General features: G+C 37.5%; 1 protein-coding gene across 2 annotated transcripts in view; it reads left to right on the top strand.

Annotated features, from left to right (window-relative positions):
• Positions 1–15009, top strand: part of GCC2 (GRIP and coiled-coil domain containing 2) — a 66625-nt gene that overhangs the window by 34854 nt on the left and 16762 nt on the right. For both annotated transcript variants that reach the window (XM_045445532.1, XM_045445533.1), the window contains exons 14-21: positions 4988–5088; positions 5176–5253; positions 5929–6066; positions 6969–7090; positions 8811–8987; positions 11564–11781; positions 13445–13639; positions 14643–14782. In XM_045445532.1, the coding sequence (XP_045301488.1) occupies positions 4988–5088; positions 5176–5253; positions 5929–6066; positions 6969–7090; positions 8811–8987; positions 11564–11781; positions 13445–13639; positions 14643–14782 (1169 nt within the window). The remainder of the gene's footprint in view (positions 1–4987; positions 5089–5175; positions 5254–5928; positions 6067–6968; positions 7091–8810; positions 8988–11563; positions 11782–13444; positions 13640–14642; positions 14783–15009) is intronic.

Here is a 15009-nt window from a genome sequence, read left to right as displayed (position 1 = left end):
TCTGTTTCTTTTAGGTGTGCTGTTAGATTTTGTATTTGGGATGTTTCTTGTTTCTTGAGATAGACCTGGATTGCAATGTATTTTCCTCTCAGGACTGCCTTTGCTGCATCCCAAAACGTTTGGATTGTTGTATTTTCATTTTCATTTGTTTCCATATATTTTTTAATTTTTCTCTAATTACCTGGTTGACCCATTCATTCTTTAGTAGGGTGTTCTTTAACCTCCATCCTTTTGGAGGTTTTCCAGACTTTTTCCTGTGGTTGATTTCAAGCTTCATAGCATTGTCGTCTGAAAGTATGCATGGTATGATCTCAATTGTTGTATACTTATGAAGGGCTGTTTGTGACCCAGTATGTGATCTATCTTGGAGAATGTTGCATGTGCACTCAAGAAGAAAGTATATTCTGTTGCTTTGGGATGCAGAGTTCTAAATATATCTGTCAAGTCCATCTGATCCAATTATCATTCAGGGCCCTTGTTTCTTTATTGACCGTGTGTCTAGATGATCTATCCATTTCTGTAAGTGGAGTGTTGAGGTCCCCTGCAATTACCACATTCTTATCAATAAGGTTGCTTATGTTTATGAGTAATTGTTTTATTTATTTGGGGGCTCCCATATTCAGTGCACAGACATTTATAATTGTTAGCTCTTCCTGACGGATAGACCCTGTAATTATTATATAATGCCCTTCTTCATCTGTTGTAACAGCCTTTAATTTAAAGTCTAGTTTGTCTGATATAAGTATGGCTACTCCAGCTTTCTTTTGACTTCCAGTAGCATGATAAATAGTTCTCCATCCCCTCACTCTCAATCTGAAGGTGTCCTCAGGTCTAAAATGAGTCTCTTGTAGACAGCAAATAGATAGGTCTTGTTTTTTTATCCATTCTGATACCCTATGTCTTTTGGTTGGCACATTTAGTCCTTTTACATTCAGTGTTATTATAGAAAGATATGGGTTTAGTGTCATTGTGATGTCTTTGTGTTTTATGCTTGTAGTGATGTCTCTGGTACTTTGTCTCACAGGATCCCCCTTAGGATCTCTTGTAGGGCTGGTTTAGTGGTGACGAATTCCTTCAGTTTTTTTTGTTTGGGAAGACCTTTATCTCTCCTATTCTAAATGACAGACTTGCTGGATAAAGGATTCTCAGCTGCATATTTTTTCTGTTCTTCACATTGAAGATCTCCTGCCATTCCTTTCTGGCCTGCCAAGTTTCAGAAGAGAGATCCGTCACAAGTCTTATCGGTTTCCCTTTATATGTTAGGGCACATTTTTCCCTCGCTGCTTTCAGAATTTTCTCTTTATCCTTGTATTTTGCCAGTTTGACTATGATATGTCGTGCAGAAGATCGATTCAAGTTACATCTGAAGGGGGTTTTCTGTGCCTCTTGGATTTCAATGTCTTTTTCCTTTCCCAGATCAGGGAAGTTCTTAGCTACGATTTCTTCAAGTACACCTTCAGCACCTTTCCCTCTCTCTTCCTCCTCTGGAATACCAGTTATGCGTAGATTATTTCTCTTTAGTGCATCACTTAGTTCTCTAATTTTCCCCTCATACTTCTGGATTTTTGTAACTTTTTCTCAGCTTCCTCTTTTTCCATAATTTTATCTTCTAGTTCACCTATTCTCTCCTCTGCCTCTTCAATCTGAGCCATGGTCATTTCCATTTTATTTCGCAGCTCGTTTATAGCATTTTTTAGCTCCTCCTGACTATTCCTTAGTCCCTTGATCTCTGTAGCAATAGATTTTCTGCTCTCCTCTATACTGTTTTGAAGCTCAGCGATTAATTTCATGACTATTATTCTAAATTCACTTTCTGTTATAATGTTTAAATTCTTTTTGATCAGTTCGTTAGCTGTTGTTATTTCCTGGAGATTCTTTTGAGGGGGATTCTTCCATTTGGTCATTTTGGATAGTCCCTGGAGTGGTGCAGACCTGCAGGGCACTTCCCCTGTGCTGTCTTGAATAACTGGATTTGGTGGGTGGGGCCGCAGTCAGACCTAACATCTGCCCCCTGCCCACCGCTGGGGCCACAGTCAGACTGGTGTGTACCTTCTCTTCCCCTCTCCTAGGGGTGGGATTCACTGTGGGGTGGCGTGGCCCGTCTGGGCTACTTGTACACTGCCAGGCTTGTGGTGCTGGGGATCTGGTGTATTAGCTGGAATGGATTGGCAAGGTGTACAGGGGCGGGAGGGGCAGGCTCAGCTCGCTTATCCTTCGGTGATCTGCTTCGGGAGGGTCCCTGTGGCACCGGAGGGTGTCAGACCTGTCGCTGGACGGATGGATCCGCAGAAGCACAACCTTGGGTGTTTGCCAGGTGCAAGCAAGTTCCCTGGCAGGAACTGGTTCCCTTTGGGTTTGGCTGGGGGATGGGCGAGGGAGATGGCACTGGCAGCACCTCTGTTCCCAGCCAAGCCGAGCTCTGTTGTCCGGGGCTCAACAACTCTACCTCCTGTTGTCCTCCAGCCCTCCGGCTCTCTGATCAGATGATAAGTCCCGCTTGCTGTCTGAACACACTCCGTCTGGCCCCTCCGCTTTTGCAAGCCAGACTCGGTGACTCTGCTTGGCCGGCGGGTTGCCCCTCCACCCCGGCTCCCTCCTGCCAGTCCGTGTAGCAGGCTTCACCTCGCCGCCCTTCCTACCCTCTTCCGTGGGCCTCTCGTCTGCGCTTGGCTCCAGAGACTCCGTTCTGCTAGTCTTCTGGCGGTTTTCTGGGTTATATAGGCAGGGTTAGGTGGAATCTAAGTGACCGGTGAGCCCAGCATCCTCCTACGCCGCCATCTTCCTTCTACAAACATTTGGTTTTATGAATTAGTTATTACGTGTATGTTTGATCATCAACTAAACTGAAAGAGAAGATTGATTGATACCTTGGAAAAAGTAAAAAAAAAAGATATTTATTCAATAAATAAGTATAGAAATAAATGGTACAGGAAGTGAGTACTAGAGTTCAGAGGAGAGAGATTCTGTAGACTGAAACAATTGCAAGTTGGGCCTCAAGGTGAGTCCTGAAGGTAAGGTTTGGAGAGAAAAAGCAGACAGGGAAAGAGTATTCCTTTATGCAGCCATGGTACAAGCAAAAGTTAAAAGAAGTAACATAATTTTGGAAGTCTTGATCAGTTGGAGTGAAAGACTTGACCTGCCAGGGAGAAGTGAGGTATGATTAGGAAGACATTTTTGATCCAGTTCATGAAGTACCTGAAGAATGTATTGGGGCCCTTTTTAAAGACAGTGGGGGAAGATTGGTCTGCCAACATATTGGATTAAATGGAATGGTGTAGAATCTGCCAAAAGCCGCCAGGCTAATGGCAAGAAGGGCCTTGGAAGGCTGGGCTAAGGAGATGTGGTAGAGTAGGAAAAAGATGAAACGTCCAGACAATGTTCTGGGGGCGGGGGGAAGGTTGCTTAATAAATTAGCAACACACATCTTAATCTGAAACCCCTCCAACATTTATCCCCACTCTGTAACTGTATATCTCATATCTAAAGGAAATCTCCTTTCATGCCCTCGCACTCCCGCCATCATGCCCACATTTGGGAATCCTTCCTAATCTTCAGTGTTTCCTATTCTATGAATTTTTTTTTGTCCTGTGCAAACTTTATATAGCCTTTGGCTCCTGTGGATCTCTGTAGCCTTTTGTATTTCTTTCATACATTTATATCTTGCTTTATGTTATCATGTGAAATGTTGTCCCCCAATTTCATTTTTAGACGGTTTGAGCTCAGGAACTTACTGTATCTTATCATAATTCCTGAAGCACTTAACAAAGGTTTTATATGTAATTTGTGCTTTAGAAAATGATTTTCAGACTGAGCAAATAGTTGCCAGAAGTTAACTAAATTAGACTTATAAGAAGTCATAGTTAAGATATATTCTTAAAGTATATGTGTTCATATTTACATGTAGTACAACTACATAAAGTTAATCATTGATTATAATATACTTTAGTAGCACAATTACATAGTGCCCATGTAATTGGCTTAGACTAGGTGTCCAGCACACTGTTTCTTGAAGGACCAGGAAGTCAGTCTCCATGGCTTCACAGGCTATGTGGTCTCTATCATACACTCTTCGTCTCTTTCACAACAGGCTGTGGCCAGATTTGGCCTGCTGGTTGTAGTTGGGCACCTGTGATCTAGACAGTAAATCCACTTATTCCTATATGATGTTGTTTTTTTTTTTTTTTTTTTACCTCTGTTAGCATAAAAGTTTTTTGTTTTTATCATGTTTTATTTGTTCCTTAGTGAACTGTCACTGACAGTCCCATTCCATAAAACAATTAGTACCACAAAAACAGACAACCAGGTATGTGCCTCTGCTGTGATATGATTGGAAATACAAGGCACCTCTTTTGAGATACTTCTTAAAAGTAAAGCTTTTATCTTTTAGTTATACACTAAGTATATAACTTTATTTTAAGAGATGTATACTGAAATATTTACAGTTCAATGGATTTCTTGTGAAGAACCAAAAAAACAAAAAACAAAAACAATCACCCAAAAACCAGTGAGGGCATAAGGAATAGGTAAGGGTATAGGTTAGTGGCTGGCAAACTTTTTCTTTCAAGGGCCACACAGTAAATATTTTAGGCTTTACAGGTCATATCAAATCTCTATCGCCATTAGTAAATTTGTCATTGTTGTACTAAAGCAAATGTGAACAATATGTAAATAAATGAACTTGACTGTGTTCTAATAAAACTCTTTACAAAACAGGCAGCAGCCAGATTTTAGCTTGCAGACCAGATTCCTGTTCTGGGTGAAATAAGATTGGCCATGTATTGGTAATTGTTAAAGCTGAGAGAGGGGTGCCGGGAGTTTATTACACTGTTGGCACTGCTGTCGTGTATATTTGAAATGTTCCATAATAAAAGGCTAAGACAAATTTCTTTTAAATATGGGTTAATACAAAGAAAAGACTTGTCATTTATTTATTTAAAGTCATTCAGAAAAATTGTTCAACCTCTTCTGAAATTATTTCCTTTGCTAGCTTCACTACAGTCTTCAGTGCAACAATCTGAGGAAAAGAATACCAAAATCAAGCAGTTACTTGTGAAAACCAAAAAAGAACTGGCAGATTCAAAGCAAGCAGTATGTTAATTTCCCATTTTCATATTTCAGTTTATGTATCTATAAATCCCTTCTTTTCTAAATATAACCAGGATTCTTATTCTTTAGGAAACTGATCACTTAATACTTCAAGCATCTTTAAAGGGTGAGCTGGAGGCAAGCCAGCAGCAAGTAGAAGTCTATAAAGTAAGATTCTTTTTACTTCTGAGGATTTACAAAAGAAGTAAGGTACCATGTAGGGATTTTTCTAAATATCCTTATGTACATATATTTATATACCCACACACATCCCCCCCCCCCCCAATATCCTTCCTCAACATTTTGAAAATAGAAGCAGTGAGCCAGGTATGGCATATAACTGGAGTATCCCATTTAGCTTAAGCTAGATTCTCTTCATGTATTTGAAAATCCTTAATGCACTAAGAATAGTACAACACAAAATCAACACGGCCCCAGAGCTAATCTGAGCTTTCTAAATGATAGTGCAGTCACAAGAATAAGTTTATAAAATGGTTTCATATGTTTATATTGTATATATATGTATGTATATTTCCATTATTATATATATTTTTATAACTTATATTTATATAATATCTTGATATATTCAATTAAACATTGAACTATAACAAGTAGTCTGGAATTTATGATTTTTCATGATTGATTTTTAAGGAAAACTGAATTTATTGGGGAAATGTTCTATTATATTGCCTTTACTCTTTTAATAATAATAGATATTTTAAATTCTATTTAGTTTTATACCTTATACATACTCATGATCCAAAACTCAAGTTTATTTAAAGGAACATCTTTAATTAGTGAAGATCCAATTTGCTAGAGCTTAATTGAAAGGTTTTGTCCCAGATTCAGCTGGCTGACATAACCTCTGAGAAACATAAAGTTCATGAACAGCTGAAGACCTCTGCAGACCAGCACCAGCGCACATTGAGCGCATACCAGCAAAAAGTGACAGCCCTTCAAGAAGAATGCCACGCTGCCAAGGTACATGCTTCACATGGACACAGACGACAGGTGTTGTTATCACCTAGCAAGCAGTTCACAGGAGGGCTGTGGTCTGGCCTTTTAGTGTTTCCTGTTATTTAAGAGCACTTATTAGAGGAAAACTTGGTGCAGCTCATCTGACTCTAACCCCAACCCCATCCCAATCCTGTCATGTGCATAACCTTTTTTTTTTTGTTAAAAGGGAAGACATAGGTACATGTTTCCATTTTAACCTTGTTTTGCAATTTCTGTATGTAAGAGTTATTTTCTTTAAATTTTATAATCTAAAAAGCATATAGTTGTTTCTGAGGGCCAAATGATTATAAAATAACATTCTACTAGAATGGCTCTGAGGGCCTGCTTTCTTCAGCATACAAAACAAACTCAATACAGTAGCTTTGTGAGAGGTGCAGCTATCATCTAAGCAATTTTGGCAGAAGGGTGATGGGAGATCACCTTGGGAAAGTGAAAGACCTAGAATTTCACTTTTCCCTCTCTCCTTAGAAATCTGAAGTTCAAGTAGTTGAATTTCTTTGAATTAATTTTTCTTGTATTTATGAAAAGAGGGACTATCTTAAGTAAAAATCTTTCCAAGTTTCCAAAGGCAAAAATAGTGCCATTACAAAATTTATGGGTACTCAATGAATCTACCAGGGAGGAAAACATGTAGAAACATCTCCTGTCAAACAAAATTATATCATTCAAAGAATTAAAAAGTGTAAGGCCAACAGAAACACACTTTTTAGGGTAAGTTAATCAAAGGGATAAAGAGTGTCAGCCATTTTATTCATTTTCTAAAACAGGTTTTCATTGTAAGTCATTAATCTGAAAGAAAATAAGAGGATTATGTTACAATAGAAAACACAATAGAAAAATTATTCTCTCTCTTTTAAATGTCATAGGCAGAACAAGCTACTATAGCCTCTGAATTTGAGAACTACAAAGTCCGCGTTCACAATGTTCTAAAACAACAGAAAAATAAATCTGTGTCTCAGACTGAAACCGAGGGAGCTAAACAAGAAAGGTAAAGTCAAAATTAAAAGAAACATGCAGCTTTCCCTTCCTCCCCGAGATAGGTCCTCCACCAAGTATGTTGAAAATCCGACTGATTTCATTTGACTGTGGAATTTTACATGCAACGAGAGCAGGGTGTCTTGGCTTCACTATCTCCAGGCAGCAGCAGGGAAATGTCACTACCAAGGGCACTGTTACAAACTCAGAAACTGTGTAATACAGGCAGTGAAATGAGGAGATAGTCTTTGAGGTATAGACTAAATAGTGCCATCTTATTGTAGTAGGATCTGGTCATAGTAGAAATACAGACATTGAAGTTACATTATGATTAGTTTTTCCCATTTTGAAAATTTAGAAATAGAAGGGAAAAAAATGCTTCCTTGATATACCCACCATTAATTAAGCTAAATAGGGGTGCCTGAGTGGCTAAGTCAGTTGGATGTCCAACTCTGGCTCAGGTCATGATCTCATGGTACGTGAGTTCAAGCCCTGTGTCAGGCTCTGTGCTGACAGCTCAGGACCTGGAGCCTGCTTCAGATTCTGGGTCTCCCTCTCTCTCTCTCTCTCTCAAAAACAAACATTTAAAATTTAATTAAGCTAAATAGAAATTGCTTTAAAACATTTTACTTATTTCAAAAAGTTTTAAATTAAGTACTAAATTCTAGTCTGGAATTAAATTATTCTTTTTAAATTTATGACCATGTCAATTATTTGTTTCTGTAGTATATTTTTAATGCATCTTTAAAACTAGCATAAGATCACTTTTGTAAATTATTTGAAGGTATGCTAGGAATATTAAACAAGGTATTCTACAGCAAATGTGTTTTATAAGTAGAGATTCAGTGTTGAAAACAATTTTACATCTGCCGCTTACTATTCTAGGACTAAATATTCTGCAATGTTTGTATGTTTACACTTTTGCTACTTTTTATTTAAGTATCTATTAAATATGGGAACTATAGACTGAAAAATGAGATATTTTCTCTGTCAACCCATTTTCAAATTTCAAAGCAGAAATTGAATATTGACACATCTAATATGAAAATGTCAGCATCTGCAAGAGCCTTTTTTGAAAATTTTTGTGCTGTTCTTTTTTTTTTTTTTTTTTAGTGTTTATTCTGAGAGAAAGAGTGTGAGTGGGGGAGGGGCAGAGAGAGAGGGAGAGAGAGAATCTCAAGCAGGCTCTGCACTGTCAGCGCAGAGCCCGACATGGGGCTTGATCTCATGAACCATGAGATCATGACCTGAGCCGAAATCAAGTCGGACTCTTAACCAACTGAGCACCCAGGCACCTCTAGAGCCTTTTTTGATCGTGCTGGAATTTTGGATTCAAATTATTTTAATGTAAATGTTTTACATTCCTTCTATTTGCCTATGCACTAAATGCTTTTTTTTTTAAGGAAATTAAGCTTAGACCTGATTTTTTTTTTTTAACTAAAAGCGTAGCACTATAACAAAATGGGCTATTTTAATACCATTCAATGCTCTCTTCTCCATTTGAATATGAAATTTATAAATTCGCAGCCTTTTTTGTAAATCTGCATTTGCCTAAGACACAAAATCTGACTCTAATGAATTCTATAACTGAGTTCTTCCAATTATACTTCGCTTAAAATAGTCCATAATAATAACAAGAATATGACATTAAAAGATGAAATGATTAAAGTAAAATTTATTTGAAACCAGGTTTACGTCTTTCAAAATTTTTTGTAAAACTGTTTCTGTTTTAGAGAACACCTGGAAATGCTGATTGATCAACTAAAAATCAAATTACAGGACACCCAAAATAACTTACAGATCAACGTATCCGAACTTCAGATGTTACAGTCTGAACATGACACTCTGCTAGAAAGACATAACAAGATGCTGCAGGAAACTGTATCCAAAGAGGCAGAACTCCGGGAAAAGTAAGGTTGCTAGCAGCACTAACAGTGTTTATACTGGGCAGCAAAATATTTCCTTGCTAGAACTCCTAAAGTGTCGCTCCTTGGGATAAATTGAAAATAAGAAACAGATATTCCTAAAGGCTTGGTAACTTTGTTTTCCTATCTTAAAGCCCTCCTTTTTTATTGTTTTTATGCTTCACTTTTTTAAAAAACAATTAACTTTATCTGTTCATCCAATATTCTGTCTCTCCTATGGCCTTCGTGACCAGAATGTTTCTTTTAAAAAAACCTACTTTCCAACTCAAGTTTCAAATATTAAGCATTTTTCTTTCTCTCGAGAGGAAAACATTCAGACAGCTGCTGGCTGAAAAGGAATATACAACTTACCTTTGCAACTGTCTTCAACTTGTTATATTATTACTGTTAATCAGTACCTTCAGTAGACCTTAGGGATACTGGCAGGAGGAGTAGATTATTGTGAACAAGGAACTTTGGATTCCTAATGAAGAAGTTGGGTGGTAATATTTGTTGTATCTTAGACTAAGGAAAAGAGTTCTTCATTGAGCATCATTCATCAAGGATGTTGGAATACTTTACATGCCTCAGGTATGCTTTTAATACCTACCTAATCTATGGTAATCTCAAAAACTTCATTTTATTGGCTTTCTAATCTTTTAGCAGTGTAATTTATATAAGTTAAACATGTAAATCAAAAGTTTCCAGGAAGATCTACCAATTTTCTAGCTCCTTATCATCGGAGTTTACCATGAGATTAGCTTAAGTATGGTGATGCTTGCTTGCTCTTTACATTAGAAATTTCCCACACTTATTCTTTACTCTAGAAAAGTTATTGCAAAATATATTGCTAACACAAATAAAAGTGCAAATGATGCTTCTAAAGTTCAATAAATATTTTTTCAGTACCTACTATGTGCCAGGCACTCTTAGTCCTAGAAACTTCACAGCATTTGAGATATCTTTAGAGGTCTTAGCCCCCTTCTTCACACATATTAAGAGTAATATTGTTACTATCTGTGTCCCAGTATGAAGAAATAGCCTTTCCTTTATAAATCCTCTTCTTTTTTAAACATCTTAATATTCATACTTTCTCTATATGAGATTGTAAAAACATCTCAAGAGGAATAACTGGGCTGAGAAGCTAATACCTACTACATTGCCCAGAGGGTACAGCTACTATAAACACATCATTAACAGCTGAGACGGATGGTAAACTTCCATCAGCACAATTGTTCTGGGTCCAGGTTGGGATTCAGGCTTCTAGCTTTTAACTAGGTAAAGTCAGAAGTGTCACTGATACCACCTGCAAACTACCAACCTGACCCTAGCTCTAAAATGTAGCTATTATCTTCCTTAGAAAATTGTTGTGACTGCTGATGATTCTTCCTTTACTTTCGTGGCAGATACTATTTAAACAAAGGCTTACGAAAAAAGCAGGCTTGAGGGGTAACATATACACTCGCATTTTCTGAATTCATTGATCCAGTATAAATTTGGCAATTAAGAAACCTTTTCTGAAGCATATGATATTTTTATTATATGTCACCCTTTAGCCACTAAATTTTGTTTTAAAACTATATGGTGTGCATATGTGTAGCACATAGGAAATAGCTCTTGGAAAGCTACATGTTGAACCATTAACAATGTCTGTGCCTGAAGTTGGGATTTTACACTGTGGGGGGTGGAATTGAATAAAAGAAGACTCTTACTTCTTTCTGTAATTGGTTCCATATTGTTTGAATTTTTATGAGAGTACTTGTGGCTCCCTTGCATTAAAAGAAAACTTTTTTTTTTTTTTTTTTTTTTTTTTTTACCAAATCCAAACATAAAACATCAAGACTATGAGTGAACCATTAAACATAGTGGTTCCTAAATTATAGTTGCATGGCTAGCATCAGGCTGACAACATACAAATTGCATGCAAAACTGCTAAAAGTAGGCAATTTCTAGGACCACCTCCAGACATTCTGATTCAGTGGCTCTAGGATGAGAACTAGATGTGTATGTTTTTAACAAGGGACCCAATGATTCTACTGTGCAGCAAGATCTTAAAACAGCTGTAATAAACCAAGTCTATGTGTTTCAGAGTTTTGCATTACTTGGCTCAGAATGGCTCAGAAAACTTTCCATAAGGCTTTTCCTAAGGCTTTATTTATGAATCAAAAGAAAGTATTCATTTTTGTGTTTCCAAGGTAATACAGAAAAGGTACAGTAATCCTATTACCACATAAGATAACTTGAAAGGGGGACAATTTAAAATATAATTATTTTATGCTCTAAATTTAACCCTATTTTTTGATAAATGATGAAGGAAGTTCCTCATCTGAACCATTGTAACATGGTTACTCAAATGAGGTTCCTCATGAACTATAGAACACAGAAATGATTTGAACTAGATGACTGCCAAAGTCCACAGATGGTTAGCACAGCTAGTACCATTATAGATGCTTTTAGAAGTTAATTCATACATTTAGTAAATATCTCAGGGCTAATGATCTAATAGAACCCAGTTGAGAAAAGCTGAGTCAGCATGACAAGTTGAAAGATCTCCTATGAAGTAAGTTCCTCTCACCCTTCAGGTTGTGTTCAATACAGTCTGAGAACATGATGCTAAAGTCTGAACATGCACAGACTGTGAGTCAACTGACGTCCCAAAATGAGGTCCTTCGCAGCAGCTTCCGTGATCAAGTGCGCCATTTGCAGGAAGAGCACAGAAAGACAATGGAAACTTTACAGCAGCAACTCTCCAAAGTGGAAGCTCAGCTTTTCCAGCTTAAGAGTGAACCGACCACAAGAAGTATGTGTGTATGCATGAAAACATTGGTTGTTCATGTTTTCATGTATTTATGTCACTTAAATACATTCTCCACAAGTTCATAAGAAAATAGAAAATGTATCAGGTGAAAGCCAGTGCCAGTGAATTTTGGATTAGCTTACTGAGAAGATATTTGAACCATTTGAACCCTTGTTGATTATACTTATAGCCACCTCCTCACCTCTTACAGTACTGACTTTCACGTGTTTGTTACCCTCTGTGTAACACTATTTCCTGTTCTCTCACTCAGACATAACCTGCAGTCTCATGACATGTGTCCAAATTCCAGTATTCACTGAATCTGATGTTCTCCACTGTTGATCACCAAATGTATCTGTTTTGTGATTAGGATTATGAGAGTTAGCAGCTTACTAACAGCAACTGGGCAACATTGAACTTGTAGGATCAATTGGCCAATATAGTTTCTTCCCTTTAAAATTTCTGCTTAATTAGATGGGTGCCTTGGTGGCTCAGTTGATTAAGTGTCCGACTCTTGATTTCGGCTCAGTCATGATCTCATGGTTCATGAGATTGAGCATGGAGCCTGCTTAGAATTCTCTCTCCCTCCCTCTCTCTCTGCCCCTCCCCTGCTCATGTGCATATTCTCTTTCTCTCTCTCTCTCTCTCAAAATAAATAAACCTTAAAAGAAAGAAAGAAATGAGGTAACTTCATGGAATGGAAAATAAATGAAATTGGAATTTAACAGATCTGGGTTAGAATTCTTACCCCTAACCCTACTATGATACCTTGGACAAAGTCATTTAATTTCTCTGACCTTTGGGTTTCTTGGGATTAATAAAGTAATGTGTTTGAAAGTGCCTTACAGATCTTACATATCTATGCAAGTGTTCATTATCAGCAAACAGGAAAGCCTGGCCTGAGGAGTGTAATAGATCCCTGCCCTGGATGCTAGGCCTTTCTTTGGCTAAACACTGAAGATATGAAGAGGCAGTGGTAGGAACCAGCAGAGGTAAAGGTGTAAGGCAGTAATAAACAAGAATATCTGTCCAGCAAATTTCAGCAAGAGTGTTGTGTCAGAAAGCATGCAGCTATCTGAAATAACTAATCCTCAAAAACAGAGTCTAGTTTTAGAATTTCTGCCAGTATTTTGCAACAGTATAGCTCTATTACAGTATTTAATAGTATATCTTATCTAGGTGGTAGCAATTAATTTATAGCTTCTGTTGAAATTATTTAAGTGATTAAAAGTTCAATAACTTCTATTTTAATAAATTTTTAGTACTGACAGAAATTCTTTTTTTTAATTTTTTTTTTTAACATTTATTTATTTTTGAGACAGAGAGAGACAGAGCATGAGCAGGGAAGGGTCAGAGAGAGAGGGACACACAGAATCCAAAACAGGCTCCAGGCTCTGAGCTGTCAGCCCAGAGCCCGATGCGGGGCTCGAACTCACGGACCACGAGATCATGACCTGAGCCGAAGTCAGACGCCCAACCGACTGAGCCACCCAGGCGCCCCTAGCTTAGAAATTCTTTATGCACCTATTACTTGTCTTCTAGTTCTTCAAATTCCCTATCATACCATTTGACATCCCTGTGATCATTTTAATCTCATCGTGTATCTCAGTGAATGCTGAATCCATGGTTTTGAACAATCTCACACTTTAAAAAAAAAATTTAATAGGCCCAGCTTCTTCCCACCAACCTTTGAAGAACCTTCGAGAAAGGAGAAGCACAGACCTTCCCCTACCAGACATGTACACCATAACCCGGGAGGAGGGAGAAGGAATGGAGACAACTGACACAGAGTCTGTATCTTCCTCTGGCACTCACACACAGTCTTTAGAGCAACTGCTTAATTCTCCTGAAACTAAACTTGGTAGGTCTCTCTCTTTGGGTATGTTTTTCTTATTTAGCTCTGTTGTCTTGTCTAATAAATCCTAACCCTTAAGTTATACTTGTTTTTTTTAACTACTCTAGGAAAATTTCTTTCAGTGTTCCACCCCAAATGGAAGACTCTTCTACAGAATGAAGCAATTGTTTGTTTTTAATGCTAGTTCTGCTCTAAGCTTGAGCCAGAAATAGATGGTTGTAAGCTATGTAGTATTAGAAAGTAGGATGAACTATTCTCTCACCCTTCTAAGAAACTGACAGCTTTCATTTATTCCTCTGGGTGACTTAGTAGTGCTAAACGTATTTAAATATGGTAAAGTTTTGGTACATGTTAGTCTTACCTGTCATGAACATTAATGTTCATAATTCAGAGAGACTCTATCCTCTAACTGAAGTTTCAGGATCTAGAGTAAGGACTGTTTGTGTCCATGGTCACTGATTGTGGTGTGGGTGGAAACTGCAGTTAGTCCTCCAGGCAAGGTTAGTAGTAATGGCATGGAGGCATCATGAGAGACTGGCAGCAGACTCAAGAATCAGATCTGCCAAAATTCCTTGTCAACTTCGAGCCTGTTCCTTCTCTATAAAATTTGAATAATGATACCTACCCACTTCATATAAAATTCTTACAAGCATCCATGATATAAACGATTGGTGAATATTACTACTCCCCTTGTTTATAATTAAAATGACATAAACTCTTGGGACATAGAGGAGTGTGAGTAGTGAAACTGATAGAACTGTCTACAAATTCTAGAACTGGGGTTCATAGAACTTGAATGCAGTTAGATTACATGCTTTACAACAGAGATTCTGCCTTATTAGTGTTATACTCAACATGTAATGGAGATATGTTGAATAGAAGAATGACAGAGAGTGGACCTGAGTAATATTGCAAACTAAAATATCCATACTTAGATACACTTCTTACTTAGAATCTTCATCTATAATCTCTGATTTTGAGAATTAATTACTGGAACAACATCTTGCAGAGCCTCCTTTATGGCATGCTGAATTTACCAAAGAAGAATTGGTTCAAAAGCTCAGTTCTACCACAAAAAGCGCTGATCACTTAAATGTCCTGCTTCGGGAAACAGAAGCAACCAATGCAATCCTTATGGAGCAAATTAAGGTAAGATCAAACACTGCCACCCAGAAAATACTCTTTGTACCAGATTGGTTTTCTTGACCGCACCCCCTGCTCTCACAGATGAGACACATCCATCACATCTTGATTGTTTATGACACTACACTCCTGAAACTGAGAAATACTACTTGCTTTGGTATGTGTTATATATAGGAAGACTACTTTAATTCCTGCTTTTTCTAAGAAACCATAATAGATTTAGAAATAGATTA

Source organism: Leopardus geoffroyi, chromosome A3, assembly GCF_018350155.1.
Source record: "Leopardus geoffroyi isolate Oge1 chromosome A3, O.geoffroyi_Oge1_pat1.0, whole genome shotgun sequence".
NCBI lineage: Eukaryota > Metazoa > Chordata > Mammalia > Carnivora > Felidae > Leopardus > Leopardus geoffroyi.
The sequence above is the reverse complement of the archived record's forward strand: the minus strand, read 5'-3'. Positions and strand labels throughout refer to the sequence as shown.